The following is a 17661-nucleotide window of genomic DNA, read 5'->3' as shown; positions in this document are numbered from 1 at the left end:
GGTTCACCCTAAAATGCTTTTAAATCTTTCCTGGGCTTTACTTATTGGCTGCCTTTTCTTCATTATTCAGTCCAAATTAATTTCAAAAACATTTTTAAGCTAAATTTTAGTTTTCTAATGAAAAAAATATATATATATATATATTATCCATAAAATAATTTCAAACACGTAGGCTACTGTAAGCATACACCTACAGACAGGGATGGGTAGTATTTTTGATACATGCATTTCAAATACAAAATAGCATTTTGTAATTTGTTTTTGATAGGGTTGATGAAAATGCCTTCATATTGTCTAATCAATGTAATTTTTTTTTACATATATTTTTTTTTTTTTTAGTATTTAGTATTTTCAAAAACTAAAATATACAGTAGTGTATTTTGATATATATTGTGTCTGCTGTATTTTGTAGTTTATTTTGATACACTTAAAACTAAGGTATTTGGTATTTTATTTAAAAATACATTTTGATGATCATAAGAAACATTAATCTTTTGACCGTTACTGCATATATGAAGTTTAGTTAGGTAAACCTAGGTTTACTTTTTCACAAAATTCACTTTTTTTACCCCGGAACTCAACTGCTTTAACTCGGTGTCTTGTCCATAGATATGTATCTATGGTCTTGTCCACGTCTACAGTAAGAAGATGAGGTGGACATGTGCTTGTAATCTATCCTCCAGTCGCTAGATGGCACTGATCGCGTCATTGTGAGCAGCATTTGTGTGACAGTGCGCATGCGCGGCTCTGAAAGCTGCGTCAGTCTTTCCGCAGTTAAATCTACGTGGCTTTAAGCATAGCGGAGTCAGTTTATACAGAAAGCTGAACCATTTCGTCTTCATCTTTTGATTTGTTAACACAGGTAAGTGTCGTTCTCTACATGTTTAAGTTTTCAATGCTTTGTGCTGATGCTAACTAAAGAATGTAGCTTTTAAGATGAGATCCATATAGTGCGTTTACTGGAGACGTGTCTCATCTGATCTTTTTTAGCGTAAACAGCCTTTCTGTCTTTTGATTAGATCAAATAGGATCACTATTTTAATCTGACTTTTTTAATATGTAAGATACTTGTGTTTTACTAGTTTTTAGATCAGCTAACAAATCAATGAAACTATATTTTTAAATGTTTATGCCGTGTAAAGGGTGTGTAGCTTTGATAACTAGCAAACCGTGCTAATACAATTAGCCAGTCAGTAACCTTACATTAAATTCATTGTCGTGATCATTAAAGACGACTTCTAGTCAACTAAGTGACACAGTGATGAAACTTGTTTTGTATGACTGGTTTCATTTAAATAATTATATTTTATGGATATGTAACGTTAGGATGCAGATAGATCATGGGTGCTAAAGCTGAACCGGTTGTGATCCTTGTTCTGATCTCAGGTCAGGGTTATCTGATCAGGTCATGCTAATGTGTAGTCATTGTTCTGATCTGGTTCTGTTCTCTTTGGTTTTAGTTAAGAATGGATCAGGTTATGCAGTTCGTGGAGCCCAGCAGGCAGTTCGTCAAGGACTCCATCAGACTGGTCAAAAGATGCACAAAACCAGACAGAAAAGGTATGTCTGGACCTATGTTTTCTTTATATATTTAATATATATATATATATATATATATATATATATATATATATATATATATATATATATATATATATATATATATATATATATATATATATATATATATATAAAAAATGTGTGTGTATATAGGAAAATTTGATATATTGATATTTTTATTATAATAATAGAAGATAACTTGCAAATATTACATATCCGATAAAGGTACACCATTAAAAATAATCCAGTATGTATATAATAAATACATTGCCTTTACATTTGTTGTACATGGATAATCAAAACATGCATTCTGTTTCTGAACCTTTAGTCTTAAAATAACAGACTGTATATATTGTATTTAATTTAGTTTATTGAAGTGTCATGTTTTTGTTTCACAATTATGATAACATGACTACATTTTAACTTTCTTTTATAATCTCTGTGTTTTAGAATTCCAGAAGATTGCTATGGCCACAGCAATTGGATTTGCCATCATGGGCTTCATTGGATTCTTTGTCAAACTCATCCACATCCCCATCAACAACATCATTGTGTAAGTTCTTGATTATTCTCATTTTATTGGAGTTAAGAAAGGCAATTAATCACATGAAAACCATGTCTACTGTATTACTAAAATACATTGAACCTCAAATGATAGATTATTTCAAGTGTACAGATATAATAATACATTGTGGCATTCAGTCTTTTATTGCTATTTAAAACAACAATTTTTTTTACAGTGGTGGCTAAATCAACTGACTTGTGAACCCATACGGACCCTTGACTGCCTGGAACGATGTTTGATAATGGATTAAATGCGAAAATTTGTACAAATAGTTTTTTTGTGTGTTGACATTTCTATTTGGCTGTGTTAATAAATCAAAGGTTACACTACTCAATGTCTTTGTTAATAAAATCATTAGTGCTGAACAAAAGGCACTTTTAAAGGATCGGGTTCTTGGGTGCTTTATTCATAACTTCTTTTTAATTCCCATACTCCATAAAAGTGGCTTTTTAGTTGTGATTGTCACAAGTTTTCTGCCTTCTGTGGGGTCATGGTCCTCATAAGTGTTGGATGTGCTTACCAGCTCTCCAAAAGCCAATACTTGATTGTCTGGAAAAAATACAAAAGCATGTAAGTGTCCTGGAGTGCAGTCCAGATGGCTTATTAAGAGAGGATTATTGATGTAAAGATGGAAGTGCAAAAAAATAATTTGGCCACCACAAGCTTTGGACAATTATGAATACACTGAATTCAATAAACTATCGCTGTGCTTTTAATAAAGCTGGCCACTTGAGATTTCGCGCCGAACCTGGCACTTGTGGAGATGTTATAATAAGTGAAGGGGCGAGTGAACATAACTTTGTGGGAACTGCAGTGTTTCCTCTGGGTCTCATTCAGAACAGCAGGAGTGATGTAATATGGGTGCCAGAGAGAGTTCAATGCAACCTCACTTCACTAACTCCAGCCATCCAGCAACAAAGACATTTCTCTCGATCATTGAGCATGTTATGTGTGTTTGACAAACCCATTCCCTGGTCAAATACAAGGTGTTTACCTGTTGGGTGGTATTTGACCAAATTAGGATTTCTGTTGGTGGTCCCTTTAGAAATAAACACGCTTGAAGTCATTCAAGTGAGGCCATTGAAGCATACGTGAGACTGAAGGATTATTGCCCACACCAGGATATTGAACAACACACTGGTTGTGATTTTGTAATCTTTTGAAACGACAACATAAGACACATTTTTTTTTTTTGAGTGCAATAATTTGATTTAGTCTACAGAAACAGATTTAGTCTTGTTTCTTAGAAATTTCTAATAATTCTTTTAATAATTGGTGCTGCAGTGACCTCCAGTGGCAAAACGGCATTGCACTGGAATAAATTGTCTGTTGCACCATAGGTTTGCATCAACTACTTCATTAAAAATGCCGTAAGATATTTCGAAGGATTTGGTGTGTTTTACACAAGTGTATAAGTGACTAAAAACAACATGTAGTCTAAGATTTGTTTAACTAATTTGTTTGGCCAAGCAGGCATTAAGACTGCTGCTATAATTTTGCTTGTTTGGATTATTTTGCATATTTATTGCTCAAGTTGTTTTTGAATTCATTTAGATTACAGAACAAAAACAAGTAAATTTATTTTTAAAATATATACTAAGTTTATACATAAAGCTAAAAAGACAAGTATAATATCTCAGTCATGATTACTATGGCCAAATGTAAAAAAAAATATATTTGGTTGGTCTCAATTCATCATTAAGAAAGAGTTTATAATTCTCAATAATAAATAAAACACGTGATCAATAAAGTAAATAAAAGTAAATAAAATGGGTAAATAAAGCAAAATTGATATATTTTAAGGCTACTGAAAGAACTTCAAAGTCTCAAGGACTTCAATTGTAGTCCTATCAGAGTAGCAAACAACAAACAAACAGACACATTTTCACTAAACTGAAGTACTCACAGTTAATCAAGTGTGAATGATTGCACAAAGCCAATTTTAACCAAAAGCTTGAGAGATCGTTTGCACTGACTAAACTTTGCAATTTGCTTTCGTTTACCACGAATAACATCTTACAGACACACATTTAGTGCAGAAAAGAGAAATGAAGTCAAAGGAAGAATCTCAAATAACATAAAATCTCCTGCAGTTCACAAAATGACCAGTGGTGGCGACAACGCACTTATATTAAAATATAACATGTCATCCACTATTTCAGAAATAAGGTGGTGCTTATAAATTGATCTTTGAATTGAACACGAAGCCTTATATTCTCATATAAACTAGCAGAATGAATCATATTTACTTTCATTTACCTTCTCATTACATCTTTATGTAAATCTTTGGAAAACCTAAACTGAAAGATGACACACAACTTAGAGTCAGAGAAAGAGTAATTGCAGTTTTAGTTGTTATTTCTGTAGTTTAAGTAACTCCAATAGTTGCAGCTGGAGTCTTAGTACGCTCGTATCATACGCTTGTATAAAAATTAAGTAGCAAATGAATGTGGCAGACAGTGGAGGTTGGAGTTATTGTTTGTCTGATAAAGATGTAAGAAGATGATAGCAGATATGACGCAGTGGATGCAGACACAAAGCAAGACTCTCAGGCTGGAGAAACATTTCCTGCCAAGTTACATCACAGCAGATTGCTGGAAACCCATCAGCATAGACACGCAGAGACATTAACAGACGAGCACACCTATGGGACTTCTGCAGAGTCTATTCATATAATATCTATTTAAAAACTGTTACTTTAACAACGCCACCCAGGTAATAAGGATTTCTGAGTGGTTTATAGGATGTTTCTATATGGTTGCTTAAGTGTTTTGCATGTATTTCAGTGCATTTCTATGCACAAGAGCCAACCCTCAAGTATCTATGATATTATCCCTAGATGGCCTGGGTGCCTTAGCAAATCTAAGGGTTGTTTTAATCTTTCCTTTGATTACATTAAAGTGCTCCTGTATAGCTCAGTGGTAAAGCATTGCGTTAGCAGTGCAAAATGTCATGGGTTTACATGCAGATTGATACAAATAAATACCTTGTAATGCACTGTAAGCCATTCCTACTGTTTCTTTTTAATCCCTGTAAAACCTCAACAGTGTCATGAGACAAGCTGTTGGCATTTTCTCAGCAAACTGATGTCACTTTGCACAGACTCCGCCCACAGCCATCCAAACACCATAGTTAAAGGGACACCCCTTTTTTTTTGAAAATGTGCTCATTTCCAGCTCCCCTAGAGTTAAACAGATTTTTACAGTTTTGGAATCCATTCAGCTGAACTTTGGATCTGGGGGTACCACTTTTAGCATAGCTTAGCATAATCCATTGAATCTGATTAGACCATTAGCATCGCGCTAAAAATAACTAAAGAGTTTTGATATTTTTACTATTTAAAACTTGACTCTTCTGTAGTTACATTGTGTACTAAGACCGACCGAAAACCAAAAGTTGCGATTTTCTAAGCAGATATGGCTAGGACTATACTCTCATTCTGGCGTAATATTCAAGGACTTTGCTGCTGTAACATGACCGCCGCAGGCGCAACGACACCACACATCTCCCGAAAACAGTCCCCTACTATTGAAAGTTACCAGTGGGGACCACTTTCGGGCAGTGCGTAATATCATTGTGCCTCATGCAGCCATGTTACAGCAGCAAAGTCCTTGATTATTGTGCCGGAATAAAAGTATAGTTCCTAACCATATCTGCCTAGAAAATCACAACTTTTAATTTTCTGTCGATCTTAGTACACAATGTAACTACAGAAGAGTCAAGTTTTAAATAGGAAAAATGTCCAAACTCTTTGGTTATTTTTGAGCGCCATGCTAATGGTCTAATCAAATTCAATGGATTATGCTAAGCTATGCTAAAAGTGGCACCGCCAGACCCGGAGATCGACTGAATGGACTCCAAAACGACAAAAATTAAATGTTTAACTCTAGGGGAGCTGGAAAAATAACATATTTTCAAAAAAGTGGAGTGTCCCTTTAAGCGCTCATTAGAATTGACGCGTTGTTAAATTTTTGCCAGGGGTGCATATCAGGCTGCGCATAGCCTATGGCGTAGCTGCGGCTACCTACGTGGGACCATAAATTGGGCATTAGGATTTATTTTAAATCCTCTACATACTGTACTTCATTACCGCAGGTTCAATATGAGCAATGATGTATGGTGCTTGTCTTATTATAATGTATTTTTTCGGTGTAGCCAAAAGTAAACAGGGAGGGGGCAGGAGCACATTTCCATTTAAAGAGACACACACAAAAAAGCACTTTTATCTGCACACCCAAAAAGAGGCCTTTTCAACATTGTATAATAAATGATCTACAGGGTATTTGGACCTGAAACTTCACAGGCACAGTCTGGGGACACATGAGACTAATATGTTTAAAAAAATGCCATATCAGGTGACCTTTAATACTAAGCTGCTAATTGATTTGGAGGATCAGAGGTAGAAAATGTTCTTTCTGCTGTCTTTCATTTAAATGGCACTTCGTCTTTCAATCTCACCTGGAAGCATTTTTAGTATTCCACCTTTGTATTAAAATGAGTGTTATCAAGGTTTGAATGGTGAGTTGGTCTTATGCATGTATAATGAGGCTGGTTTCAGCACAAAGCTGGTTCTCAGGGTTATCCAGTAAACTTCATTAGCAATCCCCTCAGCCGGATTCAGATCGATATCTGACGCTGTGGCAGGAGCAGAAATTAATGCGTGGCCGTTATTGATAACAATGAAGATGTTTGCATGCAGTAATTGCTTTTCCAGAACCAATGTACTTCGCTTAAGTGCCCAATATTTACCGAACAAATTACACGGAGCTCCAGAGACGAACCGGGTTGAAAACACGCTATAGTCACGGGACTGAGTCACGGCGAATCATTTCGAGGCGAAAACTGTACCCAAAAATTTGTGCTTATCGCATAAGGTGAGGTGTGCTGCTGTACTTGCCATCTGGTGTGCATTGATAGCGTTTCTATTAAATGTTTATGGCTTCATTGGAGGGAGGTTACAAGGCTGAGGTGACAACTCGATGCTAATTCGTCCTTCAGATAACAGAGCCTCTGTGCCTGAGTTTCCTACAAGTCGCCTTTTTTTTACAGGAAAATATTTTTTTTTGGTTTTCTGGGAGGAAAAAGTGTGTGTGGTCTGAATTTGTTGGTTACTGTGCTACGTTTTCTTTAAACCGAGACGCCATAGTGACATCTTGACAACAGTCATAAAGAACCTAAATTTAAAACAATGAAGCTGGAAACCGGGACGTAGGCTGACTAGACTGCAAAGAAAAGAAAATGTTTCAGCATTTCCATTCACATATGTCTGAACTGCACAAGGCTTCATGAGGGCCAAGGTTATACATTCATTGCCTTATAAAGTGAATATGCCTCAATGAAGTGTGCAGACAAAACTGAACAAATGAGTCTATGTTTATCCATTTCATATTTGGTTTTGATAAAAACTCAACCTGCACAGGTCTCCTCTTTCAAACAGCACGACCTATACATAAATTTCTCATGAGAAACAATGTAACAACATTGAATAATCACTAGTTTGTCTTTTAGACTTTGGTTGAGGATGTAAAACCTTTTGAGAAGGTGGAAAAAAGTGCAGACATGAAAAATGGAGCCGGTTTGTTTTATGGTTTTTAAAGGATTAGTCAATCTTCCTTAAAAAAACCCAGACAATTCACTCACCACCACGTCACGCAAAATATATTCTTTGTTCAGTCGAGAAGAAATTATGTTTTTTTGAGAAAAACATTCCAGGATTTTTCTCATTTTAATGGACTTTAATGGACCCCAACATTTAACAGTTTAATGCAGTTTAAAATTGCAGTTTCAAAGGACTCTAAATGATCCCAAAGAGGCATAAGGGTCTTATCTAGCAAAACGATTGTCATTTTTGGCAAGAAAAATGTAAAATATGCACTTTTAAACCACAACTTCTCGTCTTGCACCAGCTGTGTGATGAGCCAGCGCGACCTGACGTAATGCGTAATGATTTTGAAAGGTCACGTGTTACATAAATGAAACGCACATTTGCGGACCATTTTAAACAATAAACTGACACAAAGACATTTATTAGTATCATTCAACATACAACAACGTCAGAATGGTCCTCTTTCTCCACACTTGTAAACACTGGGGCGCAGTTTCGCATACGTCATCCGTGACCTCTTGACGTGATGACATATTACGTGAGGTCGCGCTGGCACGTCGAAGAAAGAGGAGAAGTTGTGGTTGTGAATATTTTTTATTTTTCTTGCAAAAAATGACAATAGTTTCACTAGATAAGACCCTTATGTCTCGTTTGAGATCGTTTAGAGTCCTTTAAATGGCAATTTTGAACTGCACCAAAACTAACAAGTGCTGGGGTCCAGTAAAGCCCACCAAAACGAGAAAAATCCTGGAATGTCCTCCCCAAAAAACACAACCTCCTCTCGACCGAACAAAGAAAGACATCAACATTTTGGATGACATGGTGGTGAGTAAATTATCTGGATTTTTTTAAGAAAATTGACTAATCCTTTAAGGTGACAAGAAACTGACATCAAGGTAAAACAAAACTTTTAATGTACTTAGCAATGATTACGAACATTATGAGATGACAAACAGGGATTTCTGCACACTACCTATAATAGCTTTTTAACAACTACATTTATATTTTTTTACAGAACAAAAAGGTTCTTGCAAATGCAAATGTTTTCTTATTATGCTAGTGTCTGGGATTTTATATTTTTTGATTGACGATTATCCTAAATCGGTTCACTTTGAAAAGTACTATCACACCTCCTCAGTCTGCACAATTTGAGGTCAAATTCATACTTATATCATCAGTGTGCGTTAGCTGTGTGTGGACATTTAGGGGTGGTTTTTCCCAGACAGAGATTAGCTTAAGCCAGGACTAGACCTTAGTTTAATTAGGAAATATAACTAGTTTTAACGAACATGCCATACTAAAAACATAACTTGTGTGCATTTAAAGGCAAAACAAAGGGCACTCATGTTTTTTAAGATATGTCAGTGCAAGTTGTTTTCAGTTTGGACAGCTTTTACATTTATTTTAGTCTAGGTAGGACTCTAATCCCTGTCCGGGAAACCGCTCCTTGATTTGAGTTGATGTTGGCACCTCTGAGGTACATATTGATACCAAAAAGTGCATATTAGTATCAAAAGTATGCATATCTGTACCTAAATGGTACTTTTAAAGGGTAACACCCCATTAACAGCTTGGGACCATCCTTTTTGACCATCTGACAGTGAGCAAAAATAACAGATATACTCACCTAACTAAAAGAAATGGCAAGATAAAGCCTGAAATGTGAAAGAATAATGCATGCATTTATTATTTATAAATGTATTTTCTGTCTAAAACTTAACATCTATATAAAGTGCTGTGAGACTTTGGCTTTTCAGTCAGGGAAAGCAGAGGACTAGTTAGACGTTCTTCACACAGAAACCACCATATATATATACCATAATAGCTAGACAGAAGTCATGAGTTTGATCCCAGAGAACACACTAATGAAACAATGCACAGTACAAAATAAATGCACTGTAAGTGGCTTTGGATAAAAGCATGTGCCTAATGCATAAATGTACGTGGTGGGAAGTGATGAGCAGAAACAAAAGCTGTTTCTCAATACCAAGTACGCCAAACTCTTACTTGTGTCCTTCGTAGTTCGAACTTGCAAGTTCAGACTCGGAAGAACGAACTCCTGACGCGAAATGCATTCTGGGAAACTTCGCTGTCATAAGTCCACACAAGTCTCCTCTGATGCATCCTCGATAAAATGGGCGGATCAAGAACACATCCGAGGATTTTATGTGAACTTGGGCTTGATGCGAACTTTGAATTGGAACAGTACTTGGGCCGCGACTGATGACGTTTCACAAGTCCACAAAAATGCAAGTACAGACAAGAACGCATATTGAGAAATGGCTAGTGACTGTGGCATAAAGTGGGTGTGTCCAAATTACATGAACTTTGAACTTCCATTAGGCTATACTGCTTTACCATGACATCACGATCAAATTAAAAGTCATCATGATAGGTGCTTTGAGTAAACTTGAATTACTATATCTGAATTATTGTATTGAAATGAGAAAGAGTTAATTATTTACTGTGGTAAATAACATCATTGACATATGAAAGCAGTAAACCGGATATTTTGTTGAACCAGATAACCATTCCTCTGTTCTGTCTCTTTAAAGCAAACAACAGTTAACACCTTTTAAAGCTTACACACACAGAAACCCAAACCGGCCCGTATTTGTAATTTGAAAGGATTTTCAACAGCCTTGGGCATCTGACATTTCGTACTCGCTGTTCTTTTGATTCAGTCTTACGGCATCTCTGACAGTGCATCTTCGCTTTACACATCTTTCAGCCCCTAAAAGCATCATTAACATTCAGAGCCAAGAAGTTGTGTCTCACAGGGCTAAGGAGCACATTAATGAAACGGGAAAAGACGCTAGTGGGACTCCAACAAGTAAAAACATTCTCTCCGGGATTTGCCAGGTATCCGTTTGACAGCTCCATATTAAAAAGTCCTGCCCGCTTCTTCCTCGACGCTCAAACAATCACAAGTTACGCTCGCGCTTTAAAGCCTGCTGAGTCATGCACACTTTACCTTAACAGTGAGCATAATGTAGGATTGCATTTAGCCCGGTTTGATTTACTGTCACGGCACTGTTAGGGCAAAAGAGAGATAGACGCTCTTTCCCGACGGGAACAAAACCTGTCGGTTGATTTTTGATGGAGTTGAGGTCTCTTTCCCCGCTGGGGGTCATTTTGATGTGCAGGTGAAGGTGCGGAGCGGGAGGTTTTGTCAGGCATTGTTCCATTAAGAGACCTGACATCTTTCAAGACCTCAAAAGAAGCTTTTCGTGCGTGCTGCGGGAAGACCATTTGCCTTCGTGTAATTGCATCTCTGACACCTTCGCGGAAACGGATGCGCCTCAAAATAACGACATGCAATTTCGGTCAGTTTATTTTTTGTCAGGTTTGTGGCTGCTACAGCAGGCGTTTGTCCTGTTTTGACCTATGTCTGTGTAGGCTAATGACGTTAACTCCGATCTATTTGGCCTGTGCTGCCATTATTTACACAACATGACACTGTATCGATTCACCAACACGAGCACGCGGAGTAATGATTGTTGTATCACGTGACACCGCAGCCGGAGAGGACAGATCATTTATTTGTATTACCAGTGTAGGTGAAAAGGTTTAGATTTTAGATAAAATGATTTAACAGACAGATTTTTCATTTCCTCTGATGTAAAACATAAACAAGGGATTAAAGGTCACATAACACACCCTGTTTCTGCTAATCTTATGTTAATCTTGAGTACATATAGAGTAGTATTACATCCTTCATATATCCAAAGAGTCTTTAGATTTATCAGATTTATAAAAGACAGATCAGCTGTACCGCTATAGTTCAGACAAAGTTTGAAGACTTTGCTAGCAAGCAACTCACACAAAACATTATCCCACTATCTCACTACATGTTAGTTTTGTATATCATTACATGGACTTGCGTGCCGACTGCCAACAAAACACAGACATTTTATGGTTGGGACCGCCCTTTTTAAAGGCAGGGCCCATGATCTCTGAAAACCAATGTTGACATTTGAAATTACCTAAACAAAATCCAGCACACACACGCACAACTGGATAAACAAACTATATCCATTGTTCCCAGCCTAAATTTCCCTCACAAACAACAACACACTTCTTTGGTGACGTGTCGGTTCTTGGTTGGTGTGTGCTTGTGCACTATTCCTTGAAGTGCCCATATAAGAAATTCCACTACGCAACAGATTCATTAATCAAACAAAACTTTCCTAAACCTCTACGAACCCAACGAAGTGCATTCGGCACAGAAATACTCACTGTCATATGTCCAAATGATTTAATGAACCTTTGGTCATGTTTACGAATCGAACTCTTTAATTGTGTAAATGAAAAGTTTGGTTCCAAAACGCAATAAATCCATTTTGACTAATTTCGGTTAAAACTTGTTTTCTATACCAAGAAAGTGACAAGATGAAAACCACTATTTTCTGTTATAAACTTTCACATAGCATCTTTAGGTTATAAAAACACAAAAAATTCTAATCCATAATTTGATTTTCAAAGATTTATTATAAATACGGATTATTATTTTATATATATATAAATCTATTTAATCAATATATAAATGTGCATTCATTTTTGCCATGTTATATTCATTTAGTTGACTAGTGGTATACACTGATTAAAAAATTAATCAAAACACTTACTTTGTCATATTAGGAACACTCATTGCTGCTGTTATACTTGGGACGTCGTCGCTGAACTTTTTGACAGCGATCAGCAGTAAAATGTTTGGTCCTGCTCGATTTTCGTTAACTTCGCGTAAAATAATGGAAAGTTTTTCATAAGATCTGCTGGGGTTAATGTGTTAGCATGACAGAACCTTGATGCTGTCTGGAGAACAAGCAACAGCCGGCATTTTTCCGTCTCCCGAGTGCCTGTCGCGTAAATAATTAGATGTTGATGGCTTACTTTTCTTCCCCGCCACAGAAAACCATCACAGGTTTATCAATGCTAACAAAGTATTATTTTGTTTTTGTTTGTTTGTTGATCACGAAGTACAAAGTAGATGAGGAAAACTAGGATTCTGTGTGTATTCAACACGCCGCCATTATTGTTTACAATGCGTGGAATTGTGTGCTGTGATTGGTTGAGCGGATTTATTGCATTCTGCAGAAAAGGAGGAGTGGCGTTTATTGCGTTTTGGGAAAAAAGGGAGAAAAGATTACAGAGTAACACGGCGGATATTGTATTTTGCGTAAAATTAAGAAGTTACTTTTAAATACTGACCTGATATAATACTGATTTTGGCAGTAACTCATTTTTTTAAATGCCGTTTAATGCGTTTTGGAACCAAACTGTAAAAATACATGAAATACCCCCCCCCCCCCTTTAACTTAAAAGCTCTTGTATACAAGTATCTATTTTCAAATTCATTACGCACACATGCAATGTCAAATGAGTTTAGCATTGAGTTGTTTTTAATTAAAATGAAAAGAAAGGCATCTAATTATACAACAATCCAATTTGCTGAGTTTGACTTTGATCTGCACAATTTTAATACTATCAATTTTCATATATGTCGTGACAGAGTTTGATTATAATATCTGCGGGTAGCCTAAAATGGTTTGTAACAGCATGCTATTAATTTAACAGAATATACTGAATTTCATTCTCACCTAGTAAATGATTTAACAGACGACCTGGAAAGTCGACCTGCTGCATGCAGGGTAATTATAGCAAACCCGCATTAACCACCAAACCCCATAAATCCCTCAACATAATTTGATCCATAAAACATCTTTAATCGGTTTCTGGATTCAGAGGTGTGGAATTGGAGGGGGGAACAGACTCTGAAACGAGTTAAAGAGAGCCAAAGCCATCGGGGTAGAAACAGAAACGGTCTATCAAAACAGCAACGCTCAAAGAAAACCTTCACATGACACTTTTAAAAATCGCGGGCCTGCACGTGTTGTGTCTCGATGGGACCTGTTGGTCCGATCATACTATAAGGTATCAAAGGCAAACCTTTCTGTTATCTCCTCTCTCATCTGTTTAAAGCAAACAAAACACTGAAAATCAATGAGGTTGTTTCAGTCTGTATTGACAAAAACATACTATTTTTAGAAGGCACGTTAGAAAATAAAAGCTGGAGAGCGCAAGATCACAGGTGTACTCGTCCCTGGCTTGCTCTAGAGATCAGTCCTCTATAGATGTCAACTTATGACTCTGAAAAGTAAAGGTGCTTTGAAGGGTTTTTTGCACCATTGATATAGAATAAGCTTTTTCAACCTTTAAAGTCAAAGTTTTTACACGGCTCATTGGAAAGCTTGATTCTGATTGGCCAGTTACAACATTTGTAGGTTTATTATTTCCAGATAACAACCGCTCAAAACTAATAGCACACGGTAACCCAGATGCTACAAATAATTTTGACAGGTACAGTTTAACTCATTCCCCGCCAGCCTTTTTTTGAAAAGTTGCCCGATACCTTTTTTGTGATTTTCTCAAAAGTTAAAAATAAAACTTTCTTCTAAAAATGTCTAAACATACAAATATATCAAATGAAAGAACAGACCCTCTGCTTTCAAACAAACAACAAACAAACAAACAAACCGTTTCATCCTATATTTATTTTCTAACTCTTAAATGTGGGTGTTTTTATTCAAAAATATATTTTTTAGCAAAAGCTGAAATAATTGCATTTTTGGGAAGGAATTTTGTTCGGAGATCAGCTTCAGAACGATTATCAAAACATAAACACAGTATAAAATTAATAAATAATGTTTTGCTTCAGTTTTTAAAAAATTGGGTATGAGCGATATTACAGATTACCCTAAGACTCATCAGGAACACGTTTTTCATGCAAATGTTTTTTTCTTAATTGACGAGATAACTTGTCAATGGCGAGGAAAGAGTTAAAGGACACTCCACTTTTTTAAAAATATACTCATTTTCCAGCTCCCCTAGAGTTAAACATTTGATTTTTTTTACCGTTTTGGAATCCATTCAGCCGATCTCCGGGTCTGGCGCTACCACTTTTAGCATAGCTTAGCACAATCTATTGAATCTGATTAGACCATTAGCATGGTCGATATTTTTCCTATTTAAAACTTGACTCTTCTGTAGTTAGATCGTGTACTAAGAACGACAGAAAATGTAAAGTTGCAATGGATTGTGCTAAGCTATGCTAAAAGTGGTACCGCCAGACCCGGAGATCAGCTGAATGGATTCCAAAACAGCTCTAAGGGAGCTGGAAAATGATAATATTTTCCAAAAAAGTGGAGTGAACACATAACAACATATTTGACATTATATTTACAAATTATACAAATTAAGACTCTTATTTCTGCGATAACAACCAGCTGCCTATACATTACTCCTCACATATTATATGTTTAAAATATTGTTAAAATGCTTTTAGATGTAGATGGCAGACTACATCACTACCCACAATGCATCCTGTCATGACTACTTGTTTCACAGCTCTCTCACATATTGCAAATCTCCAGTCCCACCTGCAAAAACATTGTTTTTATGTCTCAGTAAAACATCACCGCAGCGTGTTGTATATACGGCTGCTTCTATGTCCATCTGTGCGGGGATCATAAATCCTCTTTTTGCAAGCGGCCTCCGTTTCTGTCTCAGCACTCTCGCGTTTCAAATGAGCGAGTACTCACACATACACGGACGGCTCCCATGTGTCTCAATTTCCCTTAAACATCTATACTAATGTTTTTAGCCATACACCCCCTGTGTGCGCAGGAATGGCTAATGTTTGCACGGTTTTCCTCTCTGTGGTCAATCCCTGATGGTGGTCTAGCTGACAGAGTTGGAGCAGAAGTATCTGAGAGCCATTATTCCACACCAATGAGCTTCATGACTTCCAACCTACAATCTCCATGTTTTTTGCTCTGGAAGGGGTCACAGATGAACTGCTATACATAGCAGATCGAGCGGTGAGAGAATGGACTTCCAGTCATGAACATGGCACGTTCTTGAAAGTGTATGTGTTGCTTGAATTCAGTAATTTCCTCTTAGACGATCTTAAATCTTTCCTTTAAGACACAGACTTGGGAAAAAGCTATGAAAAGTCAGCAAAACGAGAGAGTGAGAGTAAATAAGAGCAAAAAGGAGACAAGCTGTCCTTTCATCTCCCTGCAGTGAAAAATGCATAAAATAGCTTCTGTCCTTCAAAGGTCTTTACGGTAATAACTGAAATCTGACAGAAAAAGCTATAAATGACACACTTTAACCATCGCAATCACAATAAATATTCACATTGGCCAATGTTCTGTAAAAAACACACCACTGACAACTATTCTACGTTACCCTGCTGAGAGCTTTATGGTAATGCATCGAACGCTTCAGTCTGGAGGACATTGCAGATTTATCATATGGTAAACCCAGAGCAAAATGGCATCTTATTGTATGTTATAAAACTATGAATAGTCATCCTGCCCACCCACCATCAAGGTCTTTACTGATACAGAGACAAGCACTGCTGCTAGATGTCGGCATGGGGTGAACAATTGAAAGCTACAAAACAGAAGAATTTCTCTTTATGTCCTGATGCGACAGCAATATATCAAAACATACTCAAAGGGCAGTGTGATAAAGGTTCTGAAACCACATTTCAAATGAAAGCTCAATGTCTGTGTTGAGGTAGTTTTGATTTAATTAATGTATTCAATAGTCCTCTTTAGGAAATAAAAATAATGTACCCAGACATGAACATTTCTGTCTTCTTGTTCCAGACCAATATTACTTTCTTTATTATGTTCGCGCATACTGTATTCAAAAGCTGCATTAAAACGTAAAGTTGGAGAGAAAAGTATTTGTCACATAACTGAATTAAAACTTAATCAATGTAATTATCCCTATTATAAGCTGCGCTATATTCAATTATATCTAGTATGAGTTAAAAAGGAACAAATTGGTGGTGGCTCGTGACTCCTCATCCATGGGGCACTAATTCAAAATAAGTGTTCGGAGGATCATGTGTATGGTTCCTTTTTTCAAAATATGTGTTCTGCGCCTTAAGAGATCCTGTGTGCATCACGTGTTTTGTCAAAATAAGTGCCTGCTGCATACGCGTCAAAACTGTTTATGATAAAAGAGATGCTCACATTCACAAAATACACGCAAGACACTCCCTTAACAGTAAACTCTGATTACGCATGAGATTATGCGAGTATTTAGCAAACGCGAGTGTCTCTTTTATCATAAATCCTTTAGACGCGTCTGCAGCAGGCACTTATTTTGACATGACACATGATGCACATAAGATCTCTCAAAGCGCAGAACACATATTTTGAAATTACGAAATTAAGTCACCAGCCGCCACTGTACTCTAGCCAAATATCAAAATGACCCCATGAGTTATTCACCCTCAAGATATTTGAGATACATACAGTATGTCCATCATCTTTCAGGAGAAAACATTTGGAGTTATTTTAGTAAATGTCTTTGCTCTTCCAAGCTTTTAACTCATTCACCGCCATTGACGAGTAATCTCGTCATTTATGAGTTCATATTTAACTAATAAATATGCCTTTTTGGACGAATTTCAAAGTGAAAGTGTAATTTTATCCACCAGATGGCGCCAAATCGAATTTATCAAAAACGGAAGTTAAAAAGATTTAATGGTTATTTTAACTGCTTTTACGTTTGATAGTCATTCTGAGTCTGATCTCTAACATAAATTCCTTTACAAAAACGCAATTTTTTAAGCTTTTTGCTCAAAATGTTGTATTTTTGAAGAGAAATATCCATATTTCAGTGGTTAAATTAAGTAGAAAAAGTAAATATATAATGAAACGTTTTTTCCCCATTTTGTTTGTTTGTTTGTTTGTTTATTGTTTGTTTGAAAGCAGAGGGTGTGTTCTTTAATTTAATATAATTTGTATGTTTATATATTTATAGAAAATGATTTTTCCTGCAAGGAATTTTGTTAAAATTTTGTTAAAATCACAAAAATGCAGGTGGGCAACTTTTCTCAAAAAGGCTG

The 17661-nt window shown here is 36.4% G+C and overlaps 2 protein-coding genes across 5 annotated transcripts in view; one reads left to right on the top strand and one right to left on the bottom strand.

The window, feature by feature from the left end:
* Positions 1–702: 702 nt before the first annotated feature.
* sec61g (SEC61 translocon subunit gamma) lies at positions 703–2454 on the top strand. The gene is made up of 4 exons (XM_055182085.2): positions 703–862; positions 1461–1560; positions 2011–2113; positions 2301–2454. Exons 2-4 carry the CDS (start codon positions 1467–1469, stop codon positions 2308–2310), a joined length of 207 nt encoding a protein of 68 aa, XP_055038060.1. The 5' UTR covers positions 703–862; positions 1461–1466; the 3' UTR covers positions 2311–2454.
* Positions 2455–2510: 56 nt separating this feature from the next.
* Positions 2511–17661, bottom strand: part of tpk1 (thiamin pyrophosphokinase 1) — a 78823-nt gene continuing 63672 nt past the window's right edge. For all 4 annotated transcript variants that reach the window (XM_055182082.2, XM_073863753.1, XM_055182083.2 and 1 more), the window contains exon 9: positions 2511–2674. In XM_055182082.2, the coding sequence (XP_055038057.2) occupies positions 2532–2674 (143 nt within the window). In that variant the 3' untranslated portion in view covers positions 2511–2531. The remainder of the gene's footprint in view (positions 2675–17661) is intronic.

The sequence above is a fragment of the Misgurnus anguillicaudatus genome, chromosome 25 (genome assembly GCF_027580225.2).
Source record: "Misgurnus anguillicaudatus chromosome 25, ASM2758022v2, whole genome shotgun sequence".
Taxonomy (NCBI): Eukaryota; Metazoa; Chordata; class Actinopteri; order Cypriniformes; family Cobitidae; genus Misgurnus; species Misgurnus anguillicaudatus.
Note: the sequence above shows the minus strand (reverse complement) of the source record. Positions and strands in the feature narration are given on the sequence as shown.